This window comes from Mixophyes fleayi, chromosome 3 (assembly GCF_038048845.1).
Source record: "Mixophyes fleayi isolate aMixFle1 chromosome 3, aMixFle1.hap1, whole genome shotgun sequence".
NCBI classification, from domain to species: Eukaryota; Metazoa; Chordata; class Amphibia; order Anura; family Limnodynastidae; genus Mixophyes; species Mixophyes fleayi.
Window position 1 is genome coordinate 107598831 of NC_134404.1, and position 21285 is coordinate 107620115.

General features: G+C 38.6%; 1 protein-coding gene across 1 annotated transcript in view; it reads left to right on the top strand.

Moving 5' to 3' along the window:
* Positions 1-21285, top strand: part of FNDC3B (fibronectin type III domain containing 3B) — a 270448-nt gene that overhangs the window by 132263 nt on the left and 116900 nt on the right. Inside the window, exons 4-6 of the mRNA XM_075202134.1 lie at positions 1632-1708; positions 3756-3996; positions 5801-6082. Coding sequence (XP_075058235.1) covers positions 1632-1708; positions 3756-3996; positions 5801-6082 — 600 coding nt within the window. The remainder of the gene's footprint in view (positions 1-1631; positions 1709-3755; positions 3997-5800; positions 6083-21285) is intronic.

Here is a 21285-nt window from a genome sequence, read left to right on the forward strand (position 1 = left end):
CCTGAGCTGTTGATGGACATATTAGTCAGCTTGGATAACGTTTACTATGCATAAATCATCTATATCTTTTGCACATGGGAGTTTATTTAATACCAGGTACAATTTTGTGCTGAAAGCGACAACAACCAATCGGATGTTAAGCTGTGTTAATGAAAGTAGCAGTATGGGTTTCCATTCCAAAAGATCATTCTTTTTGCTCTATGTCTAATTCACATATAGGGCCTGATTCATTAAGGAAAGTTAAGCAAAAAATTGAGTGCGTTTTCTCACTCAAGTTTTCTGGGCAAAACCATGTTGCAATGCAAGGGGTGGAAAATAGTTTATTATTTTGCATAAGGAAAATACTGGCTGTTTTTTTTTGTAGTGCACAAATACTTGATAGCTTATTTGTACACTGAAATTTAAAGTTGATCTAGGACACGCCCTACCCCAAATATAAATCTGCCATCACATTTTAAATTTACCTCCCTCTCCAATGCAACATGGTTTTAACTTACTTACTTTTGCTTAACTATCCTTAATGAATCGGGCTCATAATTATTACTAATTTTAATACCACAATCTCAAAATCTAGCCATTTTTTAGAGATATGAGTAAAGATTAGTTGTTTAACATAATTTTTTTTCTGACTTAAGTTGGTTAATGAAAAAAGAAAGGAGAAAGATGATGAGTTGTTATCGCCAAATACAAGAAAGATATTTTCCTATTGCATGAATTGCATTTAAAAAAAAAAGTCCTTTTTTACCTTCATGATGAAAATAAATGAATATGCCTTTAACGGTCAAGATCAGAGCAATGAAGGCGAATAGCTGATTAGCTAGTATGAATAAAGTACATGTCCTGCCTGCTTCATTTAATAAGACTTATCAACGTGGATGTTTTGTTTAATGCTTGCTATTGTTTTTGTCCTGAAGAATGATGCAGATATCAGTTTTGATAGTGGGAAACAATAGAATAGTGAACCCCTTTACATGCCATCCCCAACAAAATGTATGGAACTCAACATGCTTCCAAAGTGTCACGCCAACAATCGTACTTGAAGATGTGCTCAAGTTGTTTCCTTTTAAACAAGTGTCTTTCATGCCTAGAAGTGTCTCTGGAAATGTATAGATTGTATAAGTGTCTGTGACAGGGCCATCTTTTCCATTGGGCACGATGGGCAGCTGCCCGTGGGCCCCACGGGCAAGGGGGCCCCATAGGCACGGCTCTTAATGAGAATAAATAATCCTGCAAAAGAAAAAAACTTGCAAAAAAACATACAAGGGTCACTGAGCAAGTACATCTATCTATCTCTATCTCTATATATCTATATCTGTATCTGTATACATCTATATATCTATATCTATATCTAGGGGCCCCAGTGCACTGCTTTGCCCAGGGGCCCATAATGTTGTTAAGATGGCCCTGGTCTGTGACACTGTTTAATATGTGAATGAAAAGTCCTCTATAGCGAACGCCTCTTTAATTTAATTACAGTATTGTTTTACTGTGCAAAATCAGGTTATATTATTTTCAACAAAGAGAAATCAAAATAGCTATGCAAATATATTGTCAGCACAACACTAGAAAAGGATGCATTTTTTTTTTCATCTTTGTTATTCTACATTTTATTTGCTTTTCTTCTGTCGTAGGTCCTGCAGAAGTTCCAATGATGTCTCCTAATGGATCCATCCCACCAATACACGTTCCTCCTGGTTACATCTCACAGGTATATTCACGCAATTGTATATTGCAGAGACCGTTATAATGGCAAACTTTAAGATCCATTTCATTTTATATGCGCTAATTGCATATAGTGGAATTTGGGCAAGAATTGAGCCCATGTTGTTACTCTCCTGTAAGCTAAACATCGGACTTGTGCATCACTGGATTGTAATTGTCTGCCGTCATAGTGACAAATGATAACAGGAGAACAACCACATCTGTTCTTTATTAAAAGGCAGACATATTTAATGTATTTAGATCATTGTGACGTTATTGAAGTCACATAAAAAAAGCAACATGGCATATCTATATCTATTATATATATATAGATATATATATATATATATATAGATATATATGTGTGTGTGCGTATATGTATATATATATATATATATATATATATATATATATGTATATATATATATATATATATATATATATTGTAACAAAGGGAGGCATTTATCTGACAAGATGCTGAGAAAGCATACAAGCAGAGTAAGACATTGGCGCAGTTATGCACCTAGATTGAGGTTAAACCAGGTAAAGACTTATGTATAGTTTAAAGTTTAGTTAACTTACAGGATTTGAAAGCTCCTTCCTCTCAGCAAACGGACAGGGTGTGTCTGTTAGTGCAAACAGAGCCAGTGATGGGCGTTTCCTCTTAAAGGGAAGGTGGGTGTGTCACTTGCCCATCAAGCTAAGGCTGGGGGAGGAGTATCATGTACAAAAACTTGCTTGTGTCATTTGTTCACTGAGACCAACGCTGGGGAAGCTGGCTGGTCTTATGAGAGCTGGTCTATGTCTAGCTAGTGTTTAGGGTCTCCATAATTGCTGTGAAAGTCATACAGTGTCAAATACGTTTTAACCATCCTTACAATAAAGCTGCATAAAAAGAAGAAGTTGTTCGTGTGTGCTTCAGCAGTAGCGGGCTCTTGCCACAATATAATATATATATATATATATATATATATATATATATACACACACACACAAATGTAGAAGCATGGTTAGTGTTAACAGTATCCACTTCTGGCGTTATCCTTTATATATAAACAAAGAAGCTTGATAATTACAGATGCATAAACATTAACGTAGGCTTTCAGAGCCTTCGCCTCTCCATGCACTCCATTGTATCGGGGTGTGTAAACCTGGTCACACATTGGTATATAACAGTGGATATTGAGCAATAGGGCTGATATTGTAGCTTCAGTGGACCGCAATACATGATAATAGATGTATTAAATTAGTTGGCATAATTTAATTATCGGCATGTATGTGCCGTCATCTTCCATCCACACCAGTACGCCACAATGAGGCTATGGCACATGGCTGCTTTGTCCTAGGACCCAACAGCCATTTGTTACCAAGGTGGACAATGTGCCGGATTGCTCCACTAAGTGTGATTTTCATTATCTCACATTTTTATGTCTCGCTATGAATAGTTTTGAAATTAAGTCATATGACTCCTTCCCTACAGTCAAGCAGATACAGTTAAAAACTATATGTAGACGAGCTACAGAGGAAGTAATTATTGTTATGTACCCTTCAACGGGTCCATTCCTAGGGCTAGGTAATCTAACCTGGTACAGCCCATGCTGTTGGTTTTAGTTTCAGTTCCAGTTGTGCTTCTTGCACAACGTATGTACGGATGGAATCATGTAGTTGTGGCACAGAGGCACAGCTGCATGGGAAGGCTGCTAGAACACACATTAAAATATTATTTATTGATCCCTATAAATCACAACCTGACTGTACATATGAGCAGTCAATGCCACGAATGCATGAAAATAGGAAATGATTGTACAGTCATATCATTCTTCATATGACTCTGTTGTACCTAATTGGTGGTGTTGTAATGATTGACCTATTGGGTTCATTGACCTTTGTGAGCTATGGTGATGTTTTTAGTTCCTAGTGAGTGATAGGTTGCTTTCTCTTTACTGATTCCATTGTATGTAGGTGATTTGTGCACTTTTTGGTTTCTGAAATGTAACCGTGCTGCTCTCTCTCTTTATTTGTCATAATAACTTGTGGCCAATTCTCTTTCACAGGTTATAGAAGACAGCACAGGAGTGCGACGTGTAGTCGTTACACCACAATCCCCCGATTGCTACCCTCCCAGTTACCCATCCGCCATCTCTCCAACTCACCATTTGCCTCCTTATCTCGCTCATCATCCGCATTTCCTACACAACTCACATTCACCATTTTACCCCCCAGTCACTGGTCCAGGGGATATACCACCCCAGTTCTATCCACACCATCTCCCACCCACAATATATGGGGAACAAGGTGAGTTATGTTTACATATTTATTTTTAGTGAAGTACAACATGTCCCCAGTTTGTTTTGTGCTGATGTGTTGTAAGTTATACAGATGGATGAGTCTTATTAATGTAATTGATAATTTGCTTAAAAGCAGAATGTACTCCAGTATGTACCCAACCTGTGTAGCACCTGTACTGTGCTGTCCTGGCTACAGACTTGAGGAGCTCCTTATAAGTATACAGAGCACTGCTGGCCACACAACGAGGGATTGTGGTCAGTGGATATTTAACGTCTACTCCATCAGTATCAACTACTCAGATATTTTTGTCCGTAATCCACTTTGTGCTGGACTAGTATGAACATTTCTAACATAACTCCCTATGTGTCCAAGCTGACACATGGGAGCTCTCACCGTTCCTTCCTGTACTATTCAGAGCCGAATAAAGTCGCCATGGAGACCTAGACAAGATACTGTTATGGGTTTAGCACCTTTAAACTACCTCCTTTCCACCCCTCTCATTTTAATAATCAAGCTCTGCAAAAAGCACTCTCATTTTGCATGGGTCCACTGCACGCCATACTTAGCAAGGGATGCCTACATTCCTCCAGCTCCTATGCAGCTGCCAGCCCCCGCTGCACCACAAACGCTGCCATCTTGCTGCCAATTGCAAACAATTGTGCAGTGTCGTAATTCTCAGTGCAGGTGTTCAAATCTAGGAACACAGCACCACAAAATAATATTGTGCCCTGCGCCTTGGCCATTTTGCACTTGGTCATATACCAGGTTTTCTTTTGCCTGTAATTGTCGGAGAATAGATGTTAAAAGAAGCTATGGATTGTTTTCATGACTTGTGATGCAGGATAAGAACTCTTAGGGAAACAGCTGACTGTCATTATCTCAGTTGGTAATATCCACAAAGTGACAATCCAGAAGTGAAAGTAAGATGCATTCCACTAACTTGAAAAATGAGCAATAGGCAACATCACTTATGGAATAGGTAAAGGACAATTTGGGATTAGATCACGACGATGGATGATACATGGAGACATCATTTTAATTTGTAAACTAAAAAGCAAACCATGTTTTTCAATTATTTATATGTACTCCCACTAAATAAGTTCTATGTTGGGACATCTACAGGAAACGTGATGGCTGTCGTTCACATGGCAGGAATCAAAATACCCCATTACCCTCCATATTCACCGGACCATGTTCATAAAGCCTCTTAGATGTCTTATTGTTAGAGATTTTATTTATTTATTTAATGTGATGACAGGGACATGTCTGCTATGGATGTAAGACTTTTTTAGTGGTATAAAGGATCTGGGTGCCATTGGACAAGTGTTTTGCTAGCAATGGGAATTACATTGAGAAACACAAAAATGCATTGGTTTCACCTGTTCTTTTTTATCAAACCATGTACCACTTATATGTGTTGTAGAATGTTGTTATTATGTGCACCTTAATGTATTATACATACTGCTTTAAAAAATAGCATCCTGTCCTGGATTGTATGTTGTTTTATTCAGTACATAAAATATGGCAGAAAAATACATCTGGTCAAAATGAATTTTTCCTACCCTAAGCTCCTCCCCCAAAATATCTGACTGATGGAAGTCTCCCAGGACTCCCACATTATGGGGACATCCTCCAGCCAGTACCCACAAATGATGATTATTTTAATTTTTAATACAAATAGCTCTGTGTCTCTTTGCATGTGATCAATGCTTGTGGTTGGCTGGTATAAACTGTTTTGTCCTACATCCCTATGTCCTATCTTCAATATGACGTTACCCTGATCTTACCATGTATGTTTCTCTGTGTACAGAAATCATACCACTGTTTGGGATGTCAAGTTACATCACACGAGAAGACCAGTATTGCAAACCCCAGCACAAGAAACTCAAGCAGATTGACAGACAAAACCGGTTGAACAGTCCTCCATCCACTTTGTACAAAACCCATTTAGGAACCTGTACGACTGTGTACAATGGTAATGGCAAAGCTCACAATGGAGCTGGCTGCGGAGGGGTCAGCAGTGTATCAGGACTTAAAAAAACTGAACGCAGGGCGAGAAGCAGTCCAAAGTCAAGTGAGCAGGACGCACAAGGTATGTGTGTGGCTCTTGTATGCGTGTCCATGGGACAGAAAACAACTCTGTTTTATATGTTTTAAGGGAAGCATAATGCTTTCAATGATTTATGTGTGTTGAGTGCAGATATCACATTAATCCAGAATGTTTTCATGTCCTTACCACTGTATGCTAGACAACACATTGGGTTTGTGTAATGTGCTGCACTGAAAGCACCTTTGATATTACTAGTTCAGATAAGGTCACTGGCAGTTGTGAACATTGACTAACATTGAATGCAGAGTAATACTGCTTATACATGTTTACATAGAAACTAACCTTTGGTTCTAACACACAGCTGAAGAATACCTTATATTTGATGACCATAGTGTTTTATTCATAACAGTTTATAGCACTGTGAATGTCTCAGTTTGCTTATGCTCACCAGACAGGAAAGAAAATTATGGCTCATGAGCCATGGTTAGCAAATCACACCTTATAAGTCTTACTCATACCAAAACCCATAGGGAGCGCTATTATATATTTTTTTACTTGTTTACTCTACGTGTTGATTGTATGTAGCACATACTGTTTTAGTGTTATGTAGTTTCTCTACTCACCTGAACTGAACTTACCAGGTTTTGGTGTCTGGAACCCTAGGGGTTTGTCCAAGGTCACAGAGTTAACCCTGGAATTAGCAGGGTCTCTACCATCTCTTTTAGTGTCAGGGAATGCCTTAACCCACAGAGCTACCCTACTCCTCCTTCCTCTTGCGTTACACACATGCTTGTTCACCTTTCCATGAGGAATATTGTATCACCCAGTAGGTGTGGTGCATGTGCATACATGCAAATTACCTTAATTCTTTTTAAAACCAGTTTCTGTGCTGACATTCTTCTGTCTAATCTCCCACCTTTGCTGATGTTCTCTGCCATTCAGCTGTTCTTGGCGCGTGTCACATAACACTACATGTACATGTCGTTACATGCTAGTAAGAAATATCAGTCTTCTGCTGGTGAAAGAAATGTGAAACATAATGAAAATGTACATCCAGAATAACAATTGAATAAACAACTGTTAATTCTGTTTAGTAAAGTGATGGAAACTCTCGACACTTAGTATACAATATTCAATTCTGACCAAACATCAAAATGTGTACAGGCTGTGCATGTGGCGGACTGTGCTTAATGTATTCTTAGGACTGAGTCACACAAGGAATGCTGCCAGGATAAAAATGATCTTGGAAGATTATAATTTTGTCTTTGCTGGGGTGTAAGGGACAGGAAGGGAACTGACTCTTTGACCTGGCATTCATGCCATGGCGAAAAAATGTACATGGAAGTCTACTTCTTTTTCCTGTGCAACAGTGAAATAATTGTACTAAAAATATAGGATGTTAGTTATGTACGCAGGAAAGGATACAAAATATTTAATTTAGGAAAATCAGTTTTAGTATCTTTTTTACGCCCAAGTTGGAGTTGAAGACCAGGTAGAAATGTCTTCAAATAAAAAAAATTCAGAAAGTAACATATACAGACAGCTTCAATTAAACCAAGCTCAATGCTCAGCAAAAACCTGCTCAGATCCACGGCCCACTGTTAATAATTATCTGTACTTTTACTGGTTACAGTGTTAATTTGGGATGTCTTCTAGTGCTTGCCAACCATTCATAGAATTCAGTAAGTGCAACGTTAGCTTTTAACCAATGAAAGAGAAGGCTGTCCCATATTAGTATTTATGGCTTTGGGGATTGCACCATTGCCTTTCACCAGACTATGAATATTTTGTGCATTCTCTTCTACATACAGTAGATATAGCAAACATTATGGGCCTGATTCTTGTCCGGGCGCAAACCAGCATGCAACTTGTGTTTATAAAACAAGTGCAAAATTTGTGTGTAGTTCTGACCGTGTTCAAATCCAAGGGCCTAATTCATTAAGGATCTTAACTTGAGAAACTTCTTATTTCAGTCTCCTGGACAAAACCATGTTACAATGCAAGGGGTGCAAATTAGTATTCTGCTTTGCACATAAGTTAAATACTGACTGTTTTTTCATGTAGCACACAAATATCAACTTTAAATTTCAGTGTACAAATAAGATATCAAGTATTTGTGTGTTACATGAAAAAACAGTCAGTATTTAACTTATGTGCAAAACAGAATACTAATTTGCACCACTTGCATTGTAACATGGTTTTGTCCAGTAGACTGAAATAAGAAGTTTCTTAAGTTAAGATCCTTAATGAATCAGGCCCCAAGTGGATCTCAAGATACATTTCAATTTGAATCAGGGTGTAAGTACGCTCTGCCTAAACGTTACTTGCCGTATGTTAACGGACAGAACACAGGATGAAAGTGCTTACTGCACAGAAACGTGTTAAGGCAACGTTGGTCCATATTATGGAACTGCCCATATTGGAATCTAAGTACCAGCTCTACACAAGAACTTTCAAGAAATCTACTTAAGATAATCGCTAAAGCCGCGGAATGGCTCAGATCATCTGTCTGACAGCAGTCACTGTACTTTACAGAGCAGCGGTGGTTCTGTATAGGAATCGCTATATTAAGAGGTGCTCATACTGAAATCTAAGCACCGGTCTGGAGTTTCTTCTAAATCAGATGTGTACAGGAATTCTATAAAGTTACTCACGCAAGTGCTAAAGCCGTGGAATGGTTTAGATCGTCTGTTTGATAACAGCACTTGTACTGTACAGGATGGACATAACATGCTTACATCTTTAACGGGGCATTAAGATTGGAGAGGATCTTTACAGATGGTGGGATTGTTTCATTTGTTTCCTTAAAACATCAAAGCCGCTTATTTGGTAATTGGAGACGCTATTCATCTGATATCCACCTTAGCAATTACCTTCTCCTGAAGATCCTGAATAGTTACTATATGAACAACATTGTCTGTCTAATGAATATACTGAGATTTCAGTCTGCAGATTATGTGTAGCACGATATACAGAAATAGCTAATACTTTATGCTTGTGAGGTCCCACAAGCCTCTGAGGACAGCTGTTCCTAATCTGGTTGCCAATATTTATTTAATATAAGTTTTTTTCAAATGTCAAATTAGCACCCAAGGTGCCTTTCTCTTTTTTATTGGGTGACATGGACATTAATTCAGCTGCCGCAATAGCATTAAACAAGTGTGATTGTTCAGAACACAGGATACACACATATTTTTCCCACCCCCTGTTCCGCCCTTCAAGTTGTAGGTAACTGTAAGGATCACTTGCATTCAGACATGAATTGCACGCAATTGACTCCATTGGCGTAAGGTCCGTTTCTGGGCATGCATAAAGCTACTTCATGCAAGATATGGCATGCAACGGTACTGACGTCCGAACATGAATCAAGCCCTCTATATCTTGTTCTAGAAAAGTCTTCAAATCGCACTGCTCTGCAGAGACGTGGCAGCGCATGTTAGTGTGCAGCACTAGAAATAGCTTTTTATCTTACTGTACATACTATAAACCGCATTTCTAAGCATGTCATACAAAAAAGGAAACCGTATCCATCATTGGCTGAGCAGGTCTTGCATGGTACGAATGCTGCGTTGCAGAGGAGAGACTGAATACATGGGACTGATCTGTCACCTCACAGGACCAAAATAGTTTGATGTACAGTATAAAGAGTTGTGTATAGACAATTCTTCAAGATGAGGGATAAGAGACAAAAAGATGTCCCAGATGGTGGCTATACTATCCTGTATGTTACAGGATGACTCTGTAACATACTGGAGTTAGAGGGGAATGGATATTGGGCAGTGTTTACCATATTTGACCACCACTTCGTAATGACTTTGAATTTTCATAAATAGGAAGTTTCCAGAGCACTAGTGTATAAAACAAATATTAGGATGACTGGCAATACTAGGATAAAATAAAGCGGAGATCCAACAGGAAACCATATTTCATCACATCCCTAAAAGTAATTTCCTATGGAGACTGCCCCCTCCTTTATGTGCAAGACAGCCCTTTACATTTAGCCATTTATAGAATCTTGCCAATGCCTCTCACAATGTATCTACTACATTGTTGGTAGCAGTTACGTAACTACCATTGGTGCAGCAGGTATTGTGCACTGGGGGCCATGGAGATAATGGGGCCCGCTGCGCAGCAGATGCAGAGGGTTTGATCTAGTGAGCTGTGGGCCCCAGTTCCCTCTTCCTTGCTTCCCTGCATCGGGCTCGCTAGTTCCGCCTTTGGTAGGTTGTACCTTAGTACAGTAGAAGTGACTTTCTATACTAGGCCAAAAGTAAGTATAACTAACAATTTTTGCATTCACCGTAGTATGTTTGATTGTAGGCTTTAGTATTGGCTTGTCACTCTTCTCATATAATTATTTTCTTTAGAAACACTGACAAATAGTTTACTTAATGGCTGCTTTACAGCTTAGTAATTGATTTCTAGAGGGCAGAGTGATTTGTTACCGGTACCACAAAGTCCATGAGCAGTAGGGAAGATCACACACCTGTGCACTTGTTACAGTAGCTGCCTTTGTTCCTTTATGATGGGTATTTTGTTCATAGGGTCTGGAATTTCACCACATGGTACAAAGACTTTCTTTCTCTGTGTGCATTAGAGTATCTATTGTCAGCTAACAGCAATAAATTATTTCAATGGCTCAGAGTCACATTACACTAAAATAAAGAATTAACAGTCTGGCCATAGCAGCTCTTATTATACATTGCACATTTACTTTTCTCCTTTACAGTAGCAGTATATGATAGATTCTTCTGTCTGACACCGCAGTGCACCATCATGTTGATAACATCAACATACTCTGCTCATTAATGTTTAAGATTTATGCAGTGTCATTCAACTGCAGAATAATAAACTGAAATAACAAAAAGAACACTTAACATTTTTAGCCTGCCTACAGGACTTCAGAATATTTTAAAATAGATGAAGTATTGTTTTTTCTCTAAATTTACTGTGGCAGCTAATAAAATTGGTATTGGGCTCAGTTTTCAGTGTAACAACGGTCAAATGTGATACCTCTTCTTAATTTTAAACCCTACTGTGATGATACTTCTGAATGTATCCATCTTTTGAGTTTGTTTAGATGACCGTGTCCATTACAATTTAGGCATACTTGCCAACTCTCCCGGAATGTCCGGGAGACTCCCGCATTTTGTGAGAGTGTGGCAATCTCCCGGATCTGCCCACTTCACTAGGAAGTGCCCACTTCCTAATGAAGTGGGCAGAATTAGGTCCCAAACGCAGCGATTCCCGGTGAATCGCGGCGTTTGGCCCCGCTCCCCGCGGTCAAATGACGCGCCTGCGTCATTACATCACGGGAGCGGGTCCAAAATGACGCGCATTTTGGAGCCCAACCCCCCATCACGCCCACCGCCCCCGCCCGGAATCCAACTTTCTAAAGTTGGTAAGTATGAATTTAGGGCTTCCCTAAATATCAATAAATTCTTACTGTAGCTTAACTTTTGAACCCTCATGTTAGCTAATTTGAATCAGCAGTGAAGTGGGCGGGACGGGGGCATTCTAAGTGGTAGAACCAGAGCCGGGTTTATAGTAGAAGGGGTCTGAGGCAAATATCCAGAACAGAGCCACTAATAGAGCAACATATCTACATACAAATGGCAGTAATATGATTCAACAAGATGGTGTGTGTCTTTTCTATTTCAGCGGGAATCCCTCCACTCTGCCCATATCCTCCCTTCTGCCTGGGCAGACTTCTTCTCTTCCACAAATCTGCGAAAATCTAGAATTGTCATTTCTGTAAATTGAGATACATAGCGGGTCCATATTGGGCCGCGCAGCAGCCATTTTGACCTTTCTAAATCTTCCAACATGGTCTGCTCTGGAAACAAATCGCACAGCCCAGATAAACCACTAAAAGCTTATATGTTGTGCTACAAATTGCTTCTAATGTTATAAAGTATTTGTAGAATTTCCATAAGAAAGCAGAAATGTTATCTACCCTTCACTAAGTCTTGGGGGTATATTTACTAAACTGTGGGTTTGAAATAGTGGAGATGTTGCCTATAGCAACCAATCAGATTCTAGCTTTCATTTATTTAGTGCATTCTACAAAATAACAGTTAGAATCTGATTGGTTGCTATAGGCAACATCTCCCCTTTTCCAACTGCAGTTTAGTAAATATACCCCTTGGTCTTACATGGTTTGAATGCTGCCTTGCCGGGTAGAGACCTCCTCTGAATGTCTCTATGGAAGTTGTTACACATGTAATAGTAATTTGCTGTGTAATTATATCTCATAAATAAACACAGTTCATGTTCCATTGGTGGCATACAATCTACAGCAGTGTGGTAAATTATCTTCCTGTCATTTTCTCTGGGGGTTGGGGTAAGGGACAGACTGTGGCATATAGAACGGCGGAGGCTTGTGAGGTGCCTGGTGAGAGCACACTGCTGTCATTATGCACACACTGTACATTGTACGGCTCAGTTTCTGCACCATGGTGAAATCTAACACATTTTTAGCACATTCTGTACTCCACGTAGGTAATACGGTTAGGAGATGGATGCTAGAAGACACACCAGCAGTATTTGAAGACTTTTGGTTAGCGAACGTCACTGAACTCTATTTGGCAGATATGTTTTAAGTTATTTAATGTTGCCACTTGAGCTGCCAAGGGTGGTGCTCTGGGAGCCCCATACATAACCGGTGAACAATATCATCCTTAGACGCCACAGACTCGGCTGCAGGAAAAGAAGAAACAAACAAACAAACAAACACTACCATCTTTATCACAAACTTTCCTTCTTTAATAAAGTTCAGTCATGTCTGTAACTGTTGAATCACAGTTTTTCAGGCAGTTATTTTGTTTGTTTATTTTTCTTTCCTGATGTTACTGTTTGTTGCGTTTAAATCAGAAGCCACCTATGGTCAAATACTTAGTATTCCATTCTTAGGGGGGGATTTAATTGAGAGCGTTATGTTTGGGGATAACGTAGCCCACGCACGGTTACCGTTACTGTGGTAATAATGCGCATTATTACTGTTACCACGGTAATTCCAGCGCTGATTTTTGCTCGCAGCTCTGAGCCGTGATCAGAATCTGCTTTAAAATTACTGTATTAACGGAAATAGTGCGCAGCCTGCTTTACTTTTGAGTGACGCGGTCAGTTGAATTCCCCCTTAGTGTAGGAGGTTATTGTTACTTTATGGTTATAGTTGCTGCAGAATAAAATGCTGAACAATCAGGAACCTCCAGACTGCCCCCTTTCTGGCTTGTGGTCATGAATAACCAATTAATTCAAGGACTTACCAACCTTTGCAGCCAGCTGTCCGGGAGGGGGCTCCATCAAGATTGGCAGGGGCGTGGTCTAACAGTGTGATTCGTGTGGCCATGCCCCTGCCAATCTTTGCCAATTTCAGCCTATCAGCGGGTGGTGGCGGGACAGGATGACACATTTAGCCCCGCCCCCACCCACTTCACAAACGAGGTTAGCTGGACCCGGGAGGTTTCCCTGCTCTCTCGGGAGTCCGAGAGAACTCCCAAAAAATTCGGCAGTCTCCCGGACGTTCCTGGACAGTAGGCAACTATAACTTATTAGTCAGCACAAACTGCATTAGTTGTGATTATAACCATTACATGGAAGCAATAGAGATAGAAACAGGCAGAAAAACCTTTATTGTGTTTATCCTAATGATCTGTGATAAACCCCAAGGACCATGGTTGTTAAAGTATTGTGAGCCTTTCTAACATTGTGATATTAATTTAAATTGATACATATTATGTGTAATGGAGGCTAAGCACACACAGTGGTCACCATGGCTGCCTCACAGTGCTCTGAGATCATGGGTTTGATTCCAACCATGGCCTTATCTGTGTGGAGTTTGTATGTTCTCCCCGTGTTTGCGTGGGTTTCCTCCGGGTGCTCCTGTTTCCTTCCAAACTCAAGAAACATACTGGTAGGTTAATTGGCTTCTGACAGAAATGGACCCTAGTGTATGTAATATATAAATAAGTGTTATATAAATGTATGAAATAATGATTATAAGTGAATTTCTAGCTGTGTCAATGATTACATACACTATAGGAATAGATAGTTAGTTTTTAACATTTAGAAGGTAAACAATGGTAAATTTACATTTGATATCTTTGCTTTTTTGCTTATTATCCCCTACACCAGAGATCATGTGGGATCTTTTCATTTTAATTCTCATAGCATGTTAATTAGTGGCATTGTTAAAATGAGCAAGAGTAAAGCTAATGAGCAACCCTGTCTTATTGCTCTGCAGATTGATATATTTAGTCCCTATGTCATGCATCTTCTTATAGGAACTGTTGCCAGGGCTTCCAGCTACATACTACAAATAGTAACTATAAAAGCCAGCTTAAGAATATTCCTTATACCTGTTATTGCAATCTAAAAAAAATTCTTATTAGTTTCATGATCAAAACATTTCTGATTTTCATCCGAAGGAAGTAAAGTACCACATTGCTTAAATGTTAATATGTAGAAATCAGTATAGTGATGACAGTACTAGTAACAATGCTATTAGCATCATGCACAATTGTGCTTTGTCTGGGGAGACATGTATGCTAAAAGAAAACAGCTACTACCCTCCCAATTATATTGCTTTATAATCGCCCAAGATACCGGATCATTGGCAAACCCATGACCAATTATTTGTACGTGCCAAATTTCACTTTTTATGTGTATGAGATCTTAAAGCAGAACTCCACCCAAACAGTTTTATAAGACAAATATGTATTATAGTCATCCCCTTTTTTCTGGCCACACACATGCCTTCAATTCACAGAGGCTTCCTGGCTCCCGGACATAAGTGAGTCCTGATGGGACAATTCTTTGACGAGAGCACCCTAAAGAGCTCAGTGATTAAGGCAGCTAATAGGTCTATCATAGCCTTACATTTATAAAAACCCGTTAAGTAGAAAAGCCAAATCACGAAATAAAAACTGTGCCCCAATTAGTAGGCTTAAAGTATTGTTTTATATCTTGAATTGAGCTAAATAATTATTTCAGAAATGGAGCACATCCACAGCTATCTTTCTGTGTTCTTGGTGATAGTCAATGTGGTGGCAGATTTAAAACCTCCTCCCGCTCTTCCTGAGGAGTAAGACACCCTCTCGCATCTCGCCCTCTTCCCTAGTGAAATGAGCAGGGCGAGGGCCTTGATGACGCTATTGGCTGTGAATAATTTCCCCTCTTCTCTGTGCTATTACATGAATTGAGTATTGCGTCACTGTGCTGTTATTCAAGTTGTGTGATTTCCATGCTAATATGTAATTGGGTATGAGGAGGGCTCTAAGCGGTATATATGAATTTATCAACACTCAGAATTCTAAATATTATCTTGAGTAATGATGCAATGGTCAAGGCATTCATTAGCCAGATGTGTTGAATCAAGTCATGGTAAATTTTGGACAAGTACACAACAGCTTTGAGAGCATATAGTTATAATTGAAATGTATTTGGCTGAGACACAATATAAACAATTCTGCTTATAGTACAATTTATAATGCTATACTAACGGACACATATTTACAAATGCAAGTTGTATTGCAAAATACAAAAATGCAAACACAATTGATTTAATTTAAATACTTTATTAAAAAATTATTGTTATTCCTGTGTTATGGTATAGTAATTACAATAAATATAACTTTGATTGTTTAATTTTCCTACTAATCAGAGTATCAGAGGATTAGAATTTTCATAGGGCTAGACCAAAATCTGGTCAAATATAGCATTAGAGTGCTCAAGACCAAAGTGTAGCCAAACATTAAATTGTTCACAGGGCTAGACCAGTGTGTAGCCAATCAGAATTATTAGAACAAGCACAGTACTAGACCAATGTGTAGCCAATCAGAAAATTAGAACAGTCACAGTACTAGACCAATGTATAGCCAATCAGATAATTAGAACAGTCACAGTACTAGACCAATGTTTAGCCATCTTGATATTGCAATAGAGCAAGTGTTAACAGAGGCTACTGCCAACCGCAGCGTGAACATATTATAGATAACCCTGCTTACATTGCTTGTTTTGATAAATCTGTAAGTTAACACAACCTCTATAGGGTACAAATTTAAACATGGCATATTTTTGCAAAATTTAATGCACAGTTACTATTTATCAGCCAAGTTTAACAGATTTAATATAACAGTGAATATGTAATGGCAAAAGTTCTGGCACCCTTCCAGTTTATTCATTAATAGTTTATTAAGGTCTCAAAACTTTATTATCACATTAAACTTAAATGAAGCCAGGTGAATGCAATTACAAGGTTGGAAAAAATCATCTGATCCTTATATAGCGCCAATAATTCCGCAGCGCTGTACAGAGAACTCGCTCACATCAGTCCCTGCCCCATTGGAGCTTACAGTCTAAATTCCCTATCATACACACACAAACAGACTAGGGTCAATTTGATAGCAGCCAATTAACCTACTAGTATGTTTTTGGAGTGTGGGAGGAAACTGGAGCACCCAGAGGAAACCCACGCACACACGGGAGAACATACACACTCCACACAGATAAGGCCATGGTCGGGGATCGAACTCATGACACCAGCATTGTGAGGCATAAGTGCTAGCCATTAAGCTACCGTGCTGCGCCTTCTATTAGAATCAACAAATAAACAGTAATTGTGCATTCAAATGTGCAGAAATATGCATGTCTAAGCTGCAAGGGTTACATTAACTTTGTTTTCGTTTAAAGATTCAGTAAAACATACATTCTGCTGTACTATTTTGTATTTACAAACTGCTTGTATATTGTACTGTAGTACTAATAGGGATAAACAAATCATAATAATAATTAAATATCCTATTGATATTACTTGTAGGACGTTTTACATTTCTCTTTAGACACATTCAGCAATTCCTACACTCAATGTGGGGATTGTATCAAATTGGAGGAGGCAGGAGGTAAACTGTTCTTAAAGTGATTGTAAATTTACCCTATATTCTGTAAAACCACCAGTTATACTTCCAGTTTACCACCATTTTTTCCTTATAAACGGGAGGTAAACATGGCATTTTTCATTAAACATGGAGTAATTTACCACTATTTAACAATCAACTTACTTCCACTTTATACTTCATTCACTTTTATAGAATTCCTTCCATGCTTTAACATATGCAACAGCCTCATATATAATCATTTTTCAATAAACTGCCAATCTTCCAAAGTTCCATGAACTATAGGATAAGCCTCCTAGCTCAAGGTCAGCTTATCTCTTGTCAAGGTCATATATGCAGCATAGAGGTCTGTGCTCCCCTACTGTACACCCCTATTATAATCTGACATTGGTAACAAATACTTTAAGACGGTACCAGTTTCCAGTGCACACTTAATTCTTGGGTCCTTGTTACTTTTATCTGACTCTAGTAATGTTCTAAATGTTTTGTGATAGGTAATTAGGCAAGTCAAATAAATCAGCGGTGTGTTTTTTATGGTCTTCTGTATAAAATTCCCAGGTCGTTAGAGTGGAGAACGTGAGTTTATTTATTCAGTAGAAGAATACATTTTTATATGTGCGTCTTGTATCGGCTACTCAAGTCATGCATGGATTGGTATTTACTGACATTTGAACTTATGCCTGAATCTGGGATTTGTGATAGACATATTTTTATAGCAAACACACAGAACATTTATTTTAGTTAGTATTAGAGCCCAGGGCACAGAGAGAAGGGTTACCCGTAATTGGAATACTGTGTTGTTTGTGTAAAACTGTCACCTTTTAAGTGACAACCGGCAATGAGGCAAAACTTGCTCTTGTTAATGTACGGTATGATAGGTATATGAGTAAATTGTATCCAGTGCAGCTGCTGCTAGAGACTGGAAATTTACCACCTGTCAATGAAAACTGTTTACACTGCTTTTCATTCGAGACAAATGTCTAAAAATCAAATCTGGCAGGGAGTGTGAAGCAAAGTTTTTCAAAGTTGTGTATTCTCAGGGTGCAGTGCAAGCTGCAGTTATTAGAGAGGATTAAGGCACACAGCTGGTGGACAGATGGAATGCTTGGTATTCAAAGCAGAAAGCAGTCAGAAACTACAATCTGTAGGAAAAGAAAAAAAAAATTATTCTAGGCTACGTTAATATATTATTTTATTTATTACCGATAACATCATTGTTTCACCAAGGCTACCAACAGTCTCTAAGGTGCAGCAGATTTGTTTTATTTAGCAGAAATCACCTTTTTACAGCCATCAGCAAAGAGGTATTTTGTGTTCCTTGGCCTCAGCAAGCTGTCATATTTCTACCTCATTGTGAAAGGTCTCCATTTACTTTTTATTTGTCGGTTCAGGCAGTCATAACATAGTTTTATCTTAAAGTAAGGGCCTCAATATTTAAATTGTGTGACATCATAAGTACTTTTTTTACAGATGATTAAACTGTAAGGGTTCCCATACCACGAAAATATCAACATAGGCAAATCATAGTGTAAGATTTATTATTATTATTATTTTTATTATTATTTTGTTTGTTTATGAGGCGCAACAGATTCCATAGCGCTGGATATAGAAGCAGGTAACAAATAGATGAGGTAATACATGTCAGCAGCACAGATGAGTGTGAGTAGTGCTATGGGGACTCGCACAGAGTGCAGCAAAATACATGACAGGATGTACGAGGGACAGTAGACAGATGTGGGACAATAGGTAGAGAGGACCCTGCCCGCGAGAGCTTACAATCTAGAGGGAGGGGTGTGAGAGACCGGGAGAAAATGGAGATGGCAGACAAGGAAGAAGAGGCGATGGATAGAATGGTCAGGAGGTGGTAGGAGCTTGAAAAGGTGAGTTCTAAGTGAGGATTTGAAGGACTGAAGGGTGGGGGAGAGCCAAGTGAGTTCCAAAGATTAGGGACAGCACGGCAGAATTCTTAATTAGCAGAATAGTAACTTCTTATAATTTTATTTGGACAACATGGTAAACTGGGCATGGTGACATGAAGGTGGAATATAACGTAGATACATTTTGAACTAGGTGCCTAGTACAGTGGTAATAAATATGCTAGTTACACATTAACTGGTGCACAGTTTAGGGAACCTGAAATAGAAAGGGACTTAGGATTGGGAACACTAGTTGACACAAAGCTGAGTAGCACACAGTACCAGGCAGTTGCTATAAAGCAGAATACAATTCAGCAATTCATAAAAAAGAGTAGATGGGTGTAAGCCAAACACAATCTTACCATTGTATGGGTCACTAATTAGTCTACAGCTCGTAAATGGGGTACAGTATTGTTCTCCTTACTGTAAGAAGAACATAAGAGAGCTCAAGATGGTTCAGAGATGGGCAACCTTATTAATCAAGGGAATGGCAGGTAAATTATAAAAGAGGTTAAAAAAAACTAGCTTAGTTTAATTACGAAAATGTGCCTAAAAGGTGACCTATCTAATAAGTTAGAGGCCAATACAGGGTTTGTCTGACAAACGTTTTCTACAAAGGACAATACAAAGAATATATGGTCATCCGTTGTGAATAGTAGAAAGACAGTTTCACCATCAGCATCGCAGGGTTCCTTATGGTCACGGTATTTAAGCTGTGGAATTCCCTACCACATGTGCTTGTGCAAATTCATAGAATTTAGTGATACAAAATTGCCAACTGACACAGAGATTTTGTTTTGCCTTTTTCTGGATCAATGCATTTATAATATCTTCATTTTGTTGCATAAAATTAGCTGTCACTCTGGTTCCGCTTAGCGCTCTTTCTGTAGACTAAACTGTTCCTGCTCACAGTAATCTGGCTTGTAGGCTTGAGATGGAATCATAATGCTTTTTAAAAGGGATAAACTTGGTGAAGCTATGACTTTTGCCAACCTAACTATGTACTAATGTATAATGCATACTTACCAACTTTTTGTAGTTGGCGTCTGGGAGCCTCATGGGGGAGGTGGAGAGGAGGGCGGGGCTCCAAAAATCATGTCATTTTGGACCCACCCCCTGTTATGTAATGATGCAAATGCGTCATTTTACAGCGGGGGGGGGCAGGGCCAAATGCTGCGATTCTCCGGGAATCGCAGCATTTTTAACCTAATTCTGCAGATGCGGGAGATTGCCATACTCTTTCGGGAGTCCGTGAGACTCACCCAAAATGCGAGAGAGTTGGCAAGTATGGTATAATGTGGATACAATGCTTTATAAACATTGGGGAAATACTGTGATCCTACCTCTCTGCTCACTATCATCATAGTTTTCTGTTTCTTTTAGGTATAGTTTAATCTCAATGTATTTGTAAGAATGTTTCAGGCTGAACGTGATACCTTTTATTAGGCTTTTTAACCTGCGTACACAAATGACTTCCTTGTGTTATGTCTCCAGGATATTTCCCTGGGGGCAAAGAAGAAGGGTCTTTATTTTTTTTGTTGCTGTTCAGGTGCAGTGAATAGAGTCATTGGACGGGCAAGGAGTGCTGTCAAATAGATAGTTGATTCTGGTTCTAGATTATTTCTAATCCGCTCCAAACCGAACTTCTCATTGAACACATTTAGATTGTGCACACTGTCTATTATGCTGTGAGAACATTTGAATTGTGAGATTTTTCTTTTAATCCAGGCTTTGTGTGCATTCCCATCCCATTGTTTCCTTTACTGGTTTATAAATTTAGAGACCAGTGTCCTATTGTTAATGGATCGATGTGCACCAAATTTTGGAATTCTGAAGCAGTGTGACATTTATTTATGTTTAAAAATCCAAACCAAAATAAGCAATAATTATTTTATGTCAGAAAAATAGGCAAATAAAAATCAATAGGTAAATAGAATATTTTACCATAAGTAAGTGTATGCACACTATAGACAGGTAGATCTGGGAGTGTCATTAGACCATACTTAACTTCTAATTGGGGAGCTTAATATACAAATTGAAGACAGTGGTCTATGATCATTCAATTTAGGTCAAACGTGTCTATCAAATACAGCCTTTCAAAGTTTCACAAGATAGTGAAAGGAAACTAATAGAAGCAGCTGATGAAAACACTCTATGTCTCCTTTTTCATCTAGTGAAAATGGTTTCTGTCGTGAACCTTAAAAATGTGAATACATGCATGATTCAAAAAAATAATATTATAATAAAAATAAAAATAGACATAAAAATAAATATAAAAAAAAAAAAAAATTGCGTTTTTGATGAAAAAATAAAAAACTCAATATATCCACAATGAGCAAATGATCTTCAATAAAAAAAGATATATAGAGATCCAAAAATACAGAAATTGACTGGTTCCATATCGATATGGTAAGTACACTTCATAATGTCCTCC